At 46.2% G+C, this 16630-nt stretch overlaps 1 protein-coding gene across 1 annotated transcript in view; it reads right to left on the bottom strand.

Annotated features, from left to right (window-relative positions):
• Positions 1 to 16630, bottom strand: part of LOC115095095 (B-cadherin-like) — a 190260-nt gene that overhangs the window by 18038 nt on the left and 155592 nt on the right. Inside the window, exons 17-18 of the mRNA XM_029608324.1 lie at positions 11798 to 12016; positions 8671 to 8801 (exon numbers count right to left, since the gene is read on the bottom strand). Coding sequence (XP_029464184.1) covers positions 8671 to 8801; positions 11798 to 12016 — 350 coding nt within the window. The remainder of the gene's footprint in view (positions 1 to 8670; positions 8802 to 11797; positions 12017 to 16630) is intronic.

Consider the following 16630-nt stretch of genomic DNA (forward strand, 5'->3'; position numbering starts at 1 on the left):
TCCCTGACCCCCGCTGGACCTCCAGGAACTTTTGGCCAGCTTGTGGGGGGCCTCCTGACCCCCACGAGACTTGCCAAAAGTCCAGCGGGGGTCCGGAAGGACCTCCTGCCGTCCAATCGTGTTAGTCTATGGCCGCCGCCATTTTTCGGCGCCATTTTGGAAAATGGCGCCGGCTGAAGACAACAAGATTCAGGAGCAGGAGCCCGTTCCGGACCGCTGCCGTTCCGGACCGCCGCTGGACCCGCAGGTTATTTAACTCATTTGGGGGGGGTTCGGGAGGGTGGGGGATTTAATTTAAAGGGTCGGGGGTGGGTTTTAGGGGGTTTTAATGTGCCGGTTTTGCGATTTTTAGATTTTTAGATTTTTCACGATTTTTCACGATATTTTACCCCCCCAAACGGCAACAATACGATTCCCTCCCCCTCCCAGCCGAAATCGATCGTTAAGACGATTGAGGACACGATTCACATCCCTAATAACTAACATTCAACCAGAATTCTGAGATGTTTCCTTGCAACTTACCACGGAAGAAAGGCAGGAAAATAAACATAACATAAGGAAGGACCAAAGCCCTCAGCCAGATGCTGAACAAGAACAGTCTGAAAAAAAATACAGCCTCTCTTCCCAGGCAGGTCCTAGACAGGTAAGGAAATTTCTCCTTCCATCTCATTCTGCTACACCAGTCCAGCCCTGAAAAGCTTCATCGACCCAGGTGGGAGGAAGCAAGGACTGCACAAAGAATCCCTGTATCATAAGCTGGGTCCTCCTGTGCCAGCACATCCAGTCAATAATGCTTCACAAAAGTATGCAGAGAAGACCAAGTGGCCGCCCTGCAAATATCAGCTAGAGCCAGTGCATTCATTTCCGCCCAAGAAGCAGACTGAGCCCTGGTGGAGCACGCGTGCACCAATTCTGGAAGCTTTTTCCCCTTCAGCATGCAAGCCAAATCAATTGCCTCCTTTATGGTAACATAGTAATGCTGGCAGAAAAGGATTAGATAGCCCATCCAGTCTGCCCCGCAAGCTTCTTGCAGTAGTATCTGCCACTCCAGGCAATTATCCTCAAGCCTTATGATAGGGGTAGTAATATTTACAATCAATCAAAACCAAGCAAATGTCAAACCCCTAAATTACTGCTAGCCACATTTTACTGGGTGAGGAGACTTCTTAATTCAGACAGTGCTGCTTGACTTTCTTTGCTTCGGATCTTGGCCATAGAAGCTATGCTGTGCTTTTTCCCTTATGACTAAGTCAGGGCCCATGTTGGTTGCTGTCTGTATTCAGTTCCCTTCCCCCCTCACCCCTCTGAGCCAGAGTAGCCTTAGAAGCTGCATCCCCTTCATGCAGACTCCCAAAAAAGGACAAAATCTGTCTGACCTCCAAGAACCACAAGATAAGCCTCCACACATTCAACCAAGCATCTGAGAAACTGATACTCAGATCCAAACGCCTCACGAGAAAGGCTGGAAAGGAAATCAACTGATTAATATGAAAGGCAGCATTCACCTTCAGGAGAAAGGACAGCACTGGTTGAAAGACCACCACCTCCATCACAATCACAAGAAAGGGGTCCTGACAAGATAGGGCTTGAAGCTCAGAGACCCGCTGTGCAGAGCAAACCACAGCCAGAAATGCAGTCTTCAGTAACAAATTATTCAAAGAACTATTTCAGAGGCTCAAAGGAGGCCCCTGTAAGGGCTCAGCACCAGACAGATCCCATGGGGGATCAATGGTCCGAAGAGGTAGCCGCATCCTCAATGCTTCTCAATATGGGCCACATCTGGATAAGCCGCTATGGAGACAGCCACTATGGGGCCCCAGTAGCAATAAATAGCCACCACCTGCACCTTGAAGGAATTCAGGGCCAGCCCTTTGTCCAGACTGCCCTGAAGAAAAGTAAAGTTACAAGAAACCTCAGCTCGCCAGGGGTGACCTGGACTTGCATAACTGCTCAAACAGACTCAATATAAGACAACAAATTGGTCAATTTCCTATATTTCAGCAGCATAGAAATTACCGCTGCAGAATACCCTTTCTCGTGGAGTTATCTCTGCTCAGGAGCCAGGCTGTAAGACAGAATGTATTTGGATCTTCCATGACCATGGGCTCTTGAGCCAAGAGACCCTGCACTTGTGGAAGGCACAAGGGCTGATCCACCTGGAGCCGGAGAAGATTTGTGTACCAAGGTCTGCATGGCCACACACTGGTGTTCTCCAGCTCTATATGTCTGAGCAGTCTGCCTATGGAGGAAGATATACAGGAGCTCCCCCTCCAGCCAGGCTGCATTAGGGCATCAATCCCCATTGACACTTGCTGCCTTCATCAGTTGAAGAAACAGTCCGCCTTTGCGATCCATTGGGTTGCCATCAAGTCCACCCAAGGACGACCCCACCTGCGAAAAATCCTGCAAGTCATCAGAACTCAGCTCCCATTCTCCAGGCTCTAATAGATTTTGGCTGAGGAAATAGACCTGTACATTGTCCTGACTGGCGATGTGCGCTGCCAAGAGTAGCTGGAGATTATCCTCTGCCTATGGGAAAAGAAACGATGTCTCCACTCCGTGATTTCTGGTTTTCCCCTGCATTTTCCAAAAGGACCCGAACAGCCCTCTCCGGAAGCAGGGGAAGGAACTAGAGAAGGGCCAGGAAAATAGCCCTGACCTCCAACCGGTTGATAGACCGGTTGATGAGGCCTCCTCTGGAGACCAATTCTCCTGGGCCACCTGATCCAGACAATGAGCTTCCCATCCCCAACCCGAGAGGCTCATGACAGGATGGAGTAACTAAGCCAATTCCCTGAAACAAATTTGAGGGAACCATCCACCAGTGAAGGAACTGGTGCACCAACTGACAGATGCAGTCAAACTCCATTGTCCTGCGACTGCAGGGACAATGCATCCCTGGAGGGGATGCATGTGAGCTTTGGCCCATGGCACCAAATCCAGAATCATTGCCATCAGACCGAGCACTTGCAGATAATACCATGCAGAAGGGACCAGTAACATTAGAAAAAACTGGAGCTGATTGAGTATCTTGTATACCCTTCTTCTCTGTGAGACACATTTGACCCACCTGTGTATCCCCAAATATTTCAGGGACTTTGTGGGCTGTAGAGTACTTTTGATAATTGGCTTCCTAGCCAAAGCTTTGAAAATTGGCTACCTAGCCAAAGCCTTCTAATAGCTGAACTACTCAACGAGTTGCATGCTCTACCTCCTCATGAGACGGCACTTGCATTACTAATCATTGAGATTTGGGTGGACTGTAATTCCTTTGCGACAAAGGGCCACTGCCATTATGTCCATGTCCATCACCTTGGTAAAATGTGTCAGGTGTGGTCACCAGTCCGAACACACGGAACTGGAAGTGCTCCAGCAACACACAAATACATAGGTATCTTGGATCCCTGTCCCAAAGGGGATATGCAAATATGCTTCCATCAGGTCCAATAAACACAGGTGAACCACAGAGAGCACAGATCGTAGCGTTGCCATGCGAAACATGGCACACGAAGACTGTGGTTCATGCCCTTAAAAGCCAGGATGGGATGAAAAGAGCCATCCTCCTTGGGCACCACAAAATAAATGCAACAGCAGCCATTCTAATAGAGGCACTGGTACCACTATATGCAAGAGCTTCAATTTCAGCAAAGTTTCATGGAACACCTGTTACTTGGCCAGAATAGTACAGGGAGATACCATAAAGACATCTTGTATGGGACAGTGCAGGTCCAGAGTGTAACTTGAATGAACAATCTCCAAAACCCACTGTCGGACGTTATGTGGATTCACTCCCTGAAGAACTCCCGCAAGTGTCCTCTGATGGGAGTCAGGAGAGAGTGAACCCATGGGACCCCAGGAGGTGGCTCTACCAGCCCCCATAGAGGAACCAGCATCAGCCATCTGTCTTCTGGCTCCATGAAAGGACTGCCCCCTGCCTCTCGAACAGGAAAAGGCAGTGTAAGAGGCACCAAAGAGCTGCCTACCTGACCGGTACTGCCTTGAGGCTTGAAATTGCCCTGACCTCTACCGGCCCTATAAAAAGAGCGGCTCATCTTCTGGCAAGTGTTGGGACTTAGATCTCCCAGATTCTTAACTAGCCGGTCCATATCCTCCTTGAACAGCAGTCAGCCCTTAAAAGGCAACTTCCCTAGGCGAGTTTTAGATCAAGAGTCAGCTGCCCAATTACACAGCCACAAGAACTGATGCACCAAGAACCTCAAGGCCACCGACAGAGGAATTCTGTAATACAGAGCGTCCTCCAAAAATGCTGCAGAGGATTCCATTCTGGCCAGCTCTTCCTATTCTGGAAGCTGTTGGATCCAACGAAGGAGAGCCTGGGCCACCAAAGCCGAAGAGATGGATATCTGAATTGCAATCGTGGAAACAAAAGGACTTCTCAGAGGTGACTCCGTCTTCCTGTCCTGTGGATCCTTGAGTGATGTGCCCCCTCCACAGGAATGATGATATGCCTGGTCATAGCTGTGACCAAAGCATCTACAATCACAATCTGGAAAAATTTCTGCATCGAAGCCAGTTGGTGCAGAAGGTTAACACCCTTCAAGCCTGATTCCGGGAACTCCCACTCGACCACCATCCCCTCTACCTTCAGTACTCATCTCGTCCTGGTGAAAAAGTCGAATGACTGAATAGTCATCAAGACCTGAAGGGACATCCCACTCCTCTAGGGACACTGATCCCTGGGCTCCTCAACATTCCCAGAATCCTCCCACGAGGGCCCTTGAGCTTCAATCGCCAGCTGCACAGTCTTGGTCAGAACCTGGGGAAAGGGACCCGGCAAAGAGTCTCTACACCTTCACGGGCATCCCACGTCACTGTTCCCAACCTGGAGAAGGCACAAAAGACCTGACTACACCACAGGAGCCAACATGGGAAGCAATTCCCCCTCCCCCCCCCCCCAAATCGGCTTGTTGCCATCCAGGCATGGGCAAATCCAAAATGGCTGCCACATATCAGGGCTCTCCAGAGTCTGTGCGCCAAAAACGTAAGCAGGCGACTAAGAGGGAGCTAGTCCCGCCACCCGGCTGCTCGCCCATTTGGCTAAAAGCAAGACACACATGGCCTTTTTTTTTTTTTCCTGTGGTTCGAAGAACTCTGCAAGCCTCGCTACGATGGGAAGCATAGTCAGACCTCTCCATTGCACCGCATGACTCCAGGCACCAGTGGCATGTGCTACATTAGTCCTCCCTGCAATTTAAGTCACCCCTGACAGTGCTACAGTCTCCTGCCACTCCTGCCAACGACCTGCAAGCACTGATAGGGGCTCCACTGTATTAGTTTCTTGGGTTATTCGTTTATTTTTATATTATTAAACAGCAGGACTGCGAGCAGATACTGGTCGTGGGGCAGGGGGAGAGGAGGGAAGGCCCAGACCAGGAGCAAACAAACAAAAAAGAGAAACAAGAAAAACCTTGGGAGCAGGAAAACTTCCTCTCAAAGAGAGTGAGAGAAATGTTGACATCTGTTGAACAGATTCTTGAGACCCTTGCTTCTCCTCTATCTTCAGATTATTAATTTTTTATATAATTTTGCTGCTCCCGAGTCAAGCTCAACCCAACACCCTAACAGGGGCTGGGAATTGGTCAGTGGGCTCACATGCTCGTGGAAACCAGTGGCCTGGCTCTGGGGTCTGATCTAAGATCAAATGCTGAGCTGCTGCACCAATTCAGTCCTACTATTTGCTGGAGACAGAAAATACTGGATCTCTGTTGCTAGCACCACCTGAGTTGTGGCTGTGATGTCACAGATGAAATCAGTGTTGTCCACCTCCATTTGTTGGTAGGGAGAAATAACCCACTTGTCAAGGGTTGGATTAGTGTAGCAGGATGAGATGGAAATCTTCTCACAATTTGGTAATAAGTCATTAATCAAAAACCATTCATTAACCATCATTGACACCATTCCCACCCGAGTACTTAAAGAAATTGCTGAAATTGTTGGAGCTAAAGGATAAGCAATCGTCAACAAATCGCTCGAGGAAGGAGAGCTGCCTCCCAAGTTAAAAATCGCCACCATCACACCTTTATTAAAGAAAAAAACCTCAACCCAGACGACCTAAACAATTACCGCCCAATCTCCAACCTACCCTTTTTCGCCAAAATGATAGAGAAGGCGGCTTTGAAACAACTCAACGAACATCTAGATGATAACAAAATCCTTTATCCCACCCAATTTGGCTTCAGAAAAAAACCACAGTACTGAAACCCTCCTACTTAACCTTTCCAATACCATCCTAAGAGGATTTGACAACAAAAAAAGGATACCTTCTGATTCTTTTAGACCTCTCTGCAGCCTTTGACACAGTGGATCACAAAATTCTTATCTCCTGTCTAGAATCCATTGGGCTAGCTGGCAAAACTCTTAGTTGGTTTACATCCTTCCTCAATAACAGATACTTCAAAGTTTCCATCAATAATAGTTCATCGAACCCCATCCCCCTCGAAACAGGTGTGCCACAAGGATCAGCACTATCACCCATTTTATTCAACATCTACCTTACTCCTTTATGCCATCTCTTATCAAGACTTGACATAACGTATTACATGTATGCCGATGACATACAAATCCTCATTCCAATTTCCTCCTCGATAGAACATGCTAATTCATCTTAAATAATGTCTAAATACGAGCAAATACGAGCAAAACCGAATGTATTCTAATTGCCAAAAAAAATCCTGGACTTAAAACAATTCCTCCCTTCCACTTTGACAAGACCCTCATCCAACTTAAAGAGAGCGTTAAAGACCTGGGATTTTGGTTAGACATTGATCTAAACTACAAAAAACACATCTCTACAAAAATAAAAGAAGGCTTTCACAAACTTCAAATATTAAAACACCTAAAACCACTGCTTCACCCCCATGATTTCAAAACCGTCCTACAAGCCCTCATATTTTCCAGCTTGGATTACTGCAACTCCCTATTGATCGGCCTTCCAAAAACATCTTTGAGACCCTTGCAGCTTCTTCAGACTGCTGCTGCCAGAGTTCTAACAGGTAAAAGAAAAGCTGATCACATTTCACCTGTTCTCAACCAATTACAGTGGCTCCCTATTGAAAAAAGAATAGAATTCAAAGTTCTCTCTATACTCCACAAAGCAATATATAAAGCCGACTACACTGCCTTTGATGACATCATTCACATACATTGCTCTCAACGAACAACAAGAACAACTAGTAAACTTAAACTAGTGATTCCCTCACTTCCACAGGCCAAACTATCCTCCACCAGAAACAGAGCCTTCTCCATCATTGGCCCAAAGCTATGGAATTCGTTACCTCATTTCCTCACCAATCAAGAAAACTTAAAACCCTTCAAAAAAGACCTAAAATCCTGGCTACTCAGCCAATCTTTTAAGGACAGCACTCAATGACTTTAAAGTATATTCCCATAGCCTGCTATCATTCAATATCCCCCTTGGACAATCTCCCGTTTCATGCTACAGATGCCTCCTTTTTACGATGTACTCAGATATCTCTGTTCATCTATTCAGTGTATCTACCCTGTGTTTATCTTGTTCTTTCATTCTCCTAGTTATGCCATCTCATTGTTAATTTTCAAAATTTCAAATATCGTTCAATGTAACAAGTTGTTTTGTATGTAAACCGGAGTGAAAGCAACCCTGCTATACCTCGGTATATAAAAAAATGCTAAATAAATAACCTTAGCCAAGCAACATTGGAGGGTTTCTAATGGTCTCTCTCCTGGGCTGTTGCTAGGTATAAAAATCTGCATAGTATTTGTAAAGCACATCCCCATTTGAGACCACACTTGATCCAACAGACAGAAGGACTAGGGGGGGGGGCACTCTATGAAGTTAGCAAGTAGCATATTTAAAACTAATTGGAGAAAATTCTCTCACTTAACTCACAATTAAGCTCTGGAATTTGCTGCCAGAGGATGTGGTTAGTGCAGTTAGTATAGCTGGGTTTAAAAAAGGTTTGGATAAGTTTATGGAGGAGAAGTCCATTAACTGCTATTAATCAAGTTGACTTCGAGAATAGCCACTGCTATTACTAGCATCAGTAGCATGGATCTACTTAGTGTTTGGGTACTTGCCAGGTACTTGTAGCCTGGATTGGCCACTGTTGGAAACAGGATGCTGGGCTTGATCGACCCTTGGTATGACCCAGTTTGGCAATTTTTTATGTTGAAACTAGATCCTTGTTGAACTCCCACTTCCAATGAGTACCAAACTGAGACATCACCCTTTTGGCAAACTTGCTGTTACTTAAAAAGACTTAAACCACTGCAATACCAACCCTGACGGCAGAAAGACTAACCGGCCCATTGAATCCACATTGCAAGGATATATCCCAGCTGTCAGGTACAGAAGCTGGACTGGTTGAGGCTCATATTTTATCTTTCTCCTTTCATTTGTTTGGGTAGATTAACATACCGGATTCCCCTCAACACCCCTCCTCTTCCTATAGCTAACCATAAGCTTTTATAACAATTTAAACAGCTACCAGTACTCATCCAGCTTTCTAAGGTCCCTGTGACATTTCTGGATGGCCTGGAGAGCTGTAGCTTTATTTGAATAATTGTAAATTTAATTGACAATACATCATGCATGATTATTCTTCTTTATTGGTTCTCAGAAGCTGACAGAAGGCAAGTTCCAAAAGCCTATACAAGATACCAGCCACCCACCTGGTCTTCTTCTCCACCTCCTTCCTCATCGTAGTAGTAAACATTGTCTCGTGTCTCGTCCTCAGGGGGCAGCAAGGGCTCCTTCACAACCTTCCTTCTTCTGACAAACAGCAGGAGGAGCAGCAGGAGGACTGAGGGAGTGAAAGTTACAGTTGGTCATACTTTAGGTTTTTCTCACTCCATTTTTTTCACTGAGACTCTTCCATCATCTCCATTACTTCTATCCCCTGGTCCAATCGTTATTTAAATCATGGCGCATTCAATATAAAATTCTGGTTATCGTACATAATCTCATTTATAACAAAAATTGGCTTCCTTCTACACTGCATTTATATATCCTTCATGCAATCTCAGATCACAAAATCAATTACTTCTTCAGGTTCCATCTCCAAGATTCACCAGATTAGCAGTTACTCGAACGTGCATTTTCGATTGCAAGACTTATCACGTAGAACACCATTCCCCACCCACTAAGGCTACTTTCTAATCCCAAAGAATTTAAGAAAGCACGGAAATATCTTTTTAGACTAGCCTTCAAAGATCTTTGCTGTAGGCTGTCTTAGGATGTGTTTTATTTTATATTGATATTTTATTATGTTAAGCTCTAATTTATTTATGTTTTCATGTTGTCTTTATCTGGTTTTATTTTCTTGATGCCTATGAATGTATTCTTGTAAATCGACCCGAATTTTGGAGGGTACAGTCTATAAATAAGTTTAAATAAGGACCCACTATCCTGTCCAGCTACACAGGCCTACTTCTTATGCCCTGCCTTGAATTAATCAAGGGAATTCAGGACACTGAAGCTGAGGTTTCAGAATTGCAATTATAACAGAAGGAAGAACTTCACTTCCTCTCAGAAAGCAGGCTTCTGTGGGGTTCTCAGGTCCTCTGGACATTATAAAATGCTATTAGCAGCATTCACTCATCCTTCTAACAAAAGGGGGCTCTAATCACAATTATAGACCAACCCTGCTTTAGTAATATACTGTACAAGAAATGCATAATCCATCAAAGCACAGCTCAAGTACCCTCTATCAATTGGTTTCTATCATCTCTGGATAATTCTTTTGCTCCAAAGAATTCAGTTTCTTTCCAGGATCAGTACAGCTCATGTGTGCTACTTTCCTCAAACATCTTGATTCCTCTCTAGTGGACCAGCAACTGCAGTCTGCCCAGTCTCATCAGGAATGTGGAGCAGATGTCCAATGGTTGGAAGCCACTCTGGGCTGAGCTTAGAGCACTTGTCACCTCTGGATTTCTACTAAACTGTCAGGTGAAATGACCACATTTTAAAAAGTGTGTGTGTGTAAGTGTGTGTGTATGTACTGAGAATCCTTGTTTAAACCTGGGATTATTTTCCCCAACACAGAATTGCTCTCCCTTAAATCACTGGTTCCCAAATGGTGTCTCAAAATCAGTGGATGGAGCCACAAGAAACAGGACCTCTCTTTTTGTATGGATCTCTGCTCCCCTTCCCTCCATATCTCCACTCAAAAAACAGCTGTGGCAGAGTAGCAAGGGTCCTATGAACATGCATGTATTCACAGATCCCATCCTGTATGAGTTTCCTGTTAGACTGAAAGCCCATAGAGGGGGACCTGGGCTTGTGCATGTGCTCACTCACAGGCCCTGCACGGACTGCTTTTACTACTGCTGCTTTTCTGCTTCCATAGAATGAGGAGATGGGAGGGAAAAGTAGAGATCTGCTATTTTGTTATGGTCAGCATCTGGGGTCATGTCAATTTAAGTGTTTAAAATGGGATCATATTGGGTAAAGGCTTGGGAAGCACTGCCTTAAGATGGCCTGCAGGTGTTGTCTTGACTCTTGCAACACTGAGGCTTCGAATGCCTGCTCAACTCCGTGAAGCTTGGACAGCATGTTTCCCAGGATCCTCAGGGAGTTGTAAGATCATAACATTCTGCAGTACCATTGGTTGGAAAGCTATTTCTTTCCACCCTGATTGGTCTTTCAGACTTAGCTCAGAGCCACATCTGCCAAAATTATGTCTTGGATGGGGATGCACAAGAAGCAGGCTATGTCCCAGTTGTACACATCCTTGAGAGGGACCCAAAAAACAACCGGAAGCCAATCCAAGATGGCTGTGTAGCAAACAGAAGAAACAAGATCGGTGTGTGAGTCTCCCAAGGTATTAAGTACAGTGAAACTTGTCTAAATAATGTTAGCTGTATGAATCTTTTTTTTTTTTTTTTTTATTTTACCCATTGGCGGTTTGCAAATTAAGTCTTTGTTCATTGTTTATTCATGAACTTTTTAGTTTATTAGCTCTGTTTCTGTAAAAATTTAATGAGCCCAGCATTTTTTGGGGGATTTGGTCTATAAGAGCATTACTAGATCTGTGTAACAACTGAGTTCTGGAGAGTCTTCCTGCAAGCTAATCCCTGGTGATTTTAGAGAGTACTGCCCAGGAGCAAGCAAAAACATAGTTGGGGAGTGGAAGGTAGGAAATGTAGGGGCACATGCACAGGTGCAGTTGAGCCTCAACAGTGCTTGACAGGACCCTCCACATGCCCACAGGGTTAACCCCGACCGGGTGAATGGGTAGCACTAAGGTGTCACATGAGAATTTCTTTCAGTAAACACACTTGTATGCTTTAATATCATCTTTATGAAGTTCTTCATAACAGACTTCGCATAAAACAAGCCAGTCAATGTGGAACTGCTGGCTATAAACATCATCTGAATATAATCTGCTTTGAAGTGACTGAAAAGCGGAATATAAATTAAATAGAATAGAGAACTTTCCATGGCAGACAATTTCACGACCTGTCTTCCCCATCCCCATGTAATAAAATGTGAACTTCATTCCTTTACTCACATCTCTTTACATCTTTACATCACATCATATGTAAATAACCAAACCTTATTATTTAATTAGCCATATGTACAGTCACCTGTACATTCCTTTCAATTATCATGTATAGTCATTTACTCGTTACAATCTGTTATCTTGTTACAAACTTTTATCTTGTTACAATGTACAATAAGCAGGTTATGTCTTATTTGTTCTAGTTATCTGTAAACCGATGTGATATCTCGATCGAATGTCGGTATATAAAAACAATAAATAAATAAATCTCCATTAGGAATAGAAGGGGTACTCACTTAGCAATGCAAGGATGCTTCCCAGAATTGCCAGAATAGCTGGAATCCCCAAGCCACCAGCAATGAACTCTCTATCTTCACAGCTCATGTCACTTCCGGTACAGTCACACACGTTAGCTTGCACTGTGGTCATCTGAGTTTTACCCTGGTTGTCCTTCAGTGTGAGGAACACACTGTAGCGCCCTGGGGCTAGCTCTTTTTTTGGCTTCAGCTCCAGCGCTATAACCAAAGGTAATGGCAGTGTTAGAGCATAGGAAAAGAACATTGGAGAAGTAACTGAGCCCTCCTGAATTCTCATCATGTTATATACAGAATTTTCTCTGTGTGCTGATCACTGCCAGTCCCACTCAAAACCCTACTTTTGAGCTGCCGTTTTGGGACATTCACCAGTTGATTTAGTTTCTTTAGGGTACCCCACCACAAATTGCCCTTTAACTTTAAAAGAACATGAAAAATAATACAAAATTCCCATGAACACAGACTGCAATTTTCTACGTGGTTCATGCAGGTGAAAAACTGGTTTACATGGAAACTCCTGAACTCTGCCCAGTTGCAGCGCGTGTAAACGTACTTTTACCCGCTGGGAGCAGTGCGTGTGCTGCCTCTCCCACCCCAGGCCATTTTCCTAGCTTTTGCATAACTGCTAGCATAAAAATCACAGGAAGAAGAATCATCTTATAACTAAAGACCATACTGGTCTTGACCTGAATGACAGTCAGTTTAGTCCAGCTTCAGCCTCTAATTAACACCAGTGCTAAAAGAAAGGAAAATTGGTTTTTACCTGCTAATTTTCATTCCTGTAGTACCATAGATCAGTCCAGACAGTGGGTTGAACCTCCTGTCCAGCAGATGGAGACAGAGAAAAACTGAAAGGGTATCCTATATCAGGACAGTGCTCACCCTGCGACCCTCAGTATAAACATTATCAAAGCAGAGAAACAAAACGAAATTGAACCCGAATAAGATCAAGCAAGTAACCTTTCAAACATGAATAATATAATGTAAAATTGAAACAGTGCAAAGAACAGCTCTTATATAGAGATCTATTTGATAGACACGTCCGGTGCCTTATATTTCTGCCATGTGATTCTGCAACGGAGAAGAGATTCCTCATACCTGTGAAGAAAAGGCTTTGAGCGGTCTGAAAAGTATAAGTAGGCAGGGCGGGAGTCTGGACTGATCTGTGGTACTACAGGAACAAAACTTAGCAGGTAAGAACCAATTTTAAATTTCCCTGTACGTACCCAGATCAGTCCAGACAGTGGGATGTACCAAAGCTTCCCTAACTAGGGTGGGACTGAGACAGTCCCGCTTGAAGCAGCTGTCTGCCAAAGGAAACCAAAAACTGGCACTTGTACATCAAAACGATAATGCCAAGCAAAAGTATGGAGAGACTTCCAAGTAGCTGCTCTGCAGATTTCTTGTGGGGAGACCATCTGGCTCTCCATCCATGAGGTAGCCTGCGAACGCAAACAATGGGCTTTTAAACCCTCCAGAACTGGCTGGCCCCAGCAAAGAAATACAGACACAATTGCCTCCTTTAGCCAGCGAACAATGGTAGCCTTAGAGACCTTTTTACCCTTATTTGGACTGCTCCACAAAACAAAGATGATCGGAGACTCAGAACTTATTTGTAATCTGTAAATATTGCAGCAGAACTCCTTTAACATCCAAACGCCGCAGGTCTCCGCCAGACGTGTTCGCCACCTCTTCTGGAGATAAAGCAGGAAGCTCCACTGACTGATTTACACGAAAGGAGGACACCACCTTTGGCAAAAAGGATGGAACAGTCTTTATGGAAACCCCTGAATCCGAAAAGTGAAGAAAGGGCTCTCTACACGGTAAGGTCTAGAGCTCGGATACCATCCTGGCCAAGGAAAGAGACTAGAAATACTGTTTTGAGAGTCAGGTCCTTAAGCGTGGCCCACCGAAGAGGTTTGAAGGGCGCCTCGCTAAGAACCTGGTTAAGGTTCTAGGACGGACAAGTAGCCCAGACAGGCGGATTCACATGCTTAACCCCCTTAAGAAACCGGACGACTTTCGGATGGGCCGCCACCGTGTATGCATCTAGCCGCCCCAAGAGGGAACAGAGCGTCGAAACCTGTACTCGCAAAGAATTGAAGGACAAACCTATAGAGAGGCCAGTCTGAAGAAAAGAGAGAACCAGGGATACCGAGGCCTTGCGTGCAGAAACATCAGACGCGGCACACGTCAAACAATCTCCAGACCCAAACATAAGCCAGGGAAGTAGAAGTCTTACGGGCCTGCAACAGCGTGGATATCACTTTCTCCTTATAACTCTTTTTTCTCAGTCACCGCTGCTCAAAAGCCAGGCCGCTAGACAAAAACGATCTGCCTGATCAAAAAATACGGGACCTTGCTGCAGAAGGATGGGGAGGTAACAGAGATGAAGAGGACCGTCTGATGTGAGGTTCACCAGATCCCCGAACCACGGTCTCCGGGGCCACTCTGGCGCCATGAGGACAACTGGAATCTTGTGAAGTTCTATCCTTCTGAGTACCTTTTCCACCAGAGGCCATGGAGGGAACACAGAGGAGAACGTCGCTGGGCGAGGGTAGGACCAGGGAGTCTACGCCTTCTGAGCAGTACTCCCTGTGACGACTGAAGAATCTGGGAGCCTTCAAATTTCTCAAGGTGACCATCAGGTCCAAGTCGAGAACTCCCCACTTGCGTACAATTAGATCCATTGCCTCTTCGGACAACTCCCATTCTCTGGGGTCTAAGATGCTGGCGACTGAGGAAGTCTGCTTGAACATTCTCCTTCCCCGCAATGTGGGAGGCCACTAGTCGCTCCAAATGGCGCTCTGCCCAGGCGAGTAGTTTGCTGGCTTCCAGGGACACCAGGCGACTCCTGGTGCCCTCCTGGTAATTGATGTAAGCTACCGTGGTGGCACTGTTGGAGAGAACTCTCACCGCTTTGTGACGGACCAGGGATAGGAAGGCCTTGAGTGCCAGCCAGACTGCTCGGGCCTCCAGTCGATTGATGTGCCACTTGGATTGGGTCGTGGACCATCGTCCCTGGGTCGATTGATTCTGACAAACCGCTCCCCAGCCTAAGAGACTGGCATCCGTCATTACAATAACCCACTGGGGAGTCTCCAGAGGCATGCCCTTCAAAAGGTGAGCGAGTGAGAGCCACCACTGCATGCTGGCGATGGTAGATTCGGAGAGCGGTAGAGGCGTCAGAAACTCCTCTGAAACCGGCTTCCAACAGGCCAGCAAAGCCTTCTGTAAAGGACGCATGTGCAAACGCCCAGGGAACCAAATCTATAGTTGAAGTCATAGAGCCCAGAACTTGGAGATAGTCCCATGCCGTGGGCACCGCAACAGATAAGGGATGTTGAACTTGATGCTTGAGCGCCTGCGCCTCGGGCAGCAAAACCTTGGACATGCAGGTGTCTAAGCACGCTCCCAGAAATTCCAGTATCTGGGAGGGCTCGAGGTTGCTCTTGGAGAAGTTGACCATCCATCTGAGGGAAGCGAGAACAGACAAAACTCGGCTGACCGCTGTCACGCAGAGCTCTTCATACTTTGCCCAAATGAGCCAGTCGTCCAAGTAGGGATGGACCAGGACTCCCTCCCATCTGAGGAAGGCCACCACCACCACCTTGGTGAAAGTGCGAGGAGTGGTGGTGAGCACAAACGGGAGTGCCTGAAATTGGTAGTGCTGGCCCATGGATGTTGAAGCGAAAATACTTCTGGTGCTCCTTGTGTATTGTGATGTGAAGGTAGGCCTCCGTGAGGTCGAGGGAGGCAAGGAATTTGCCTGTGCGAACCGCCGCTATGACCACCCTCAGGGTCTCCATCCGAAAATGGGGGACCTTGAGCGCCTTGTTGACTCTCTTGAGATACAGGATTTGTCGAAAGAAGCCGTCCTTTTGGGGGACGATGAAGTAGATGGAATACTGGCCATACCCCTGTTCCTGTAGGGAGACCGGGACAATGGCCCCAAGCTCCAGGAGCCTGTTGAAGGTCTTGCACATCGCTGGACGCTTTCGACTTCCGCAGGGAGAGATCAAGTAGCGGTCCGGGAGATCCCAAACAAATTCTAACACGTAACCTCCTTCGATCACGTCGAGGACCCACTGATCTGTAGTAATTTTGGCCCATTCCTCAAAAATAAGGGACAGACATCCACCTAAGTCTGGAACGGAGGAATGGACCGGCTGCATCTCATTGTGAGGACTTCATGGTGGATCCTTGAGGGTTACCATCCTGGAATGGCCGACGTCCCCGAAAGGAATGAGACCATGTTTGCGATCTAGGAGAGGTATTTCGCTGAAAGGACCCCTGCGGCTTGTTGTACCTATGCTGCCCCCTGAAGTGAGAGTGCGAATGAAAGAACGATCTGGACTGTTTGGGGTGGTCCTCAGGCAGCTTATGAACCTTGTCGCCCAAGGATTTAATAAGCTGCTCCAGGTCCTTACCAAAAAGCAACTTGCCCTGGGTGCTGAGTAACTGTTGAACCCACCTGAGGCTTGCCCGCTGCATGAGACTGCTACAGACTGTCGCCCGGACTCCCAAGGCCAGCACGTCAAAGATTCTCTTGAGATGCAGCTCCAACTTACAATCCTGAAGATCCTTTAGTGCCGTTGCTCCCACCACCGGGATGGTGGTGCGTTTGGTGCCTGCAGACACAGAGGCATCTACTTTAGGGACCTTAACCATTTCAAGAGATTGATCTGGCAGAGGATAAAGCTTATCCATTGCCCTTCCCACCCAGAGACCAGACTCGGGGGACTCCCATTTCCGGAGCAGGAGCATAGGATGGAACAGGAAAGTACATGGCGGAGCCCTCAGTCCCATTGGAAC

The sequence above is a fragment of the Rhinatrema bivittatum genome, chromosome 7 (genome assembly GCF_901001135.1).
Source record: "Rhinatrema bivittatum chromosome 7, aRhiBiv1.1, whole genome shotgun sequence".
NCBI lineage: Eukaryota > Metazoa > Chordata > Amphibia > Gymnophiona > Rhinatrematidae > Rhinatrema > Rhinatrema bivittatum.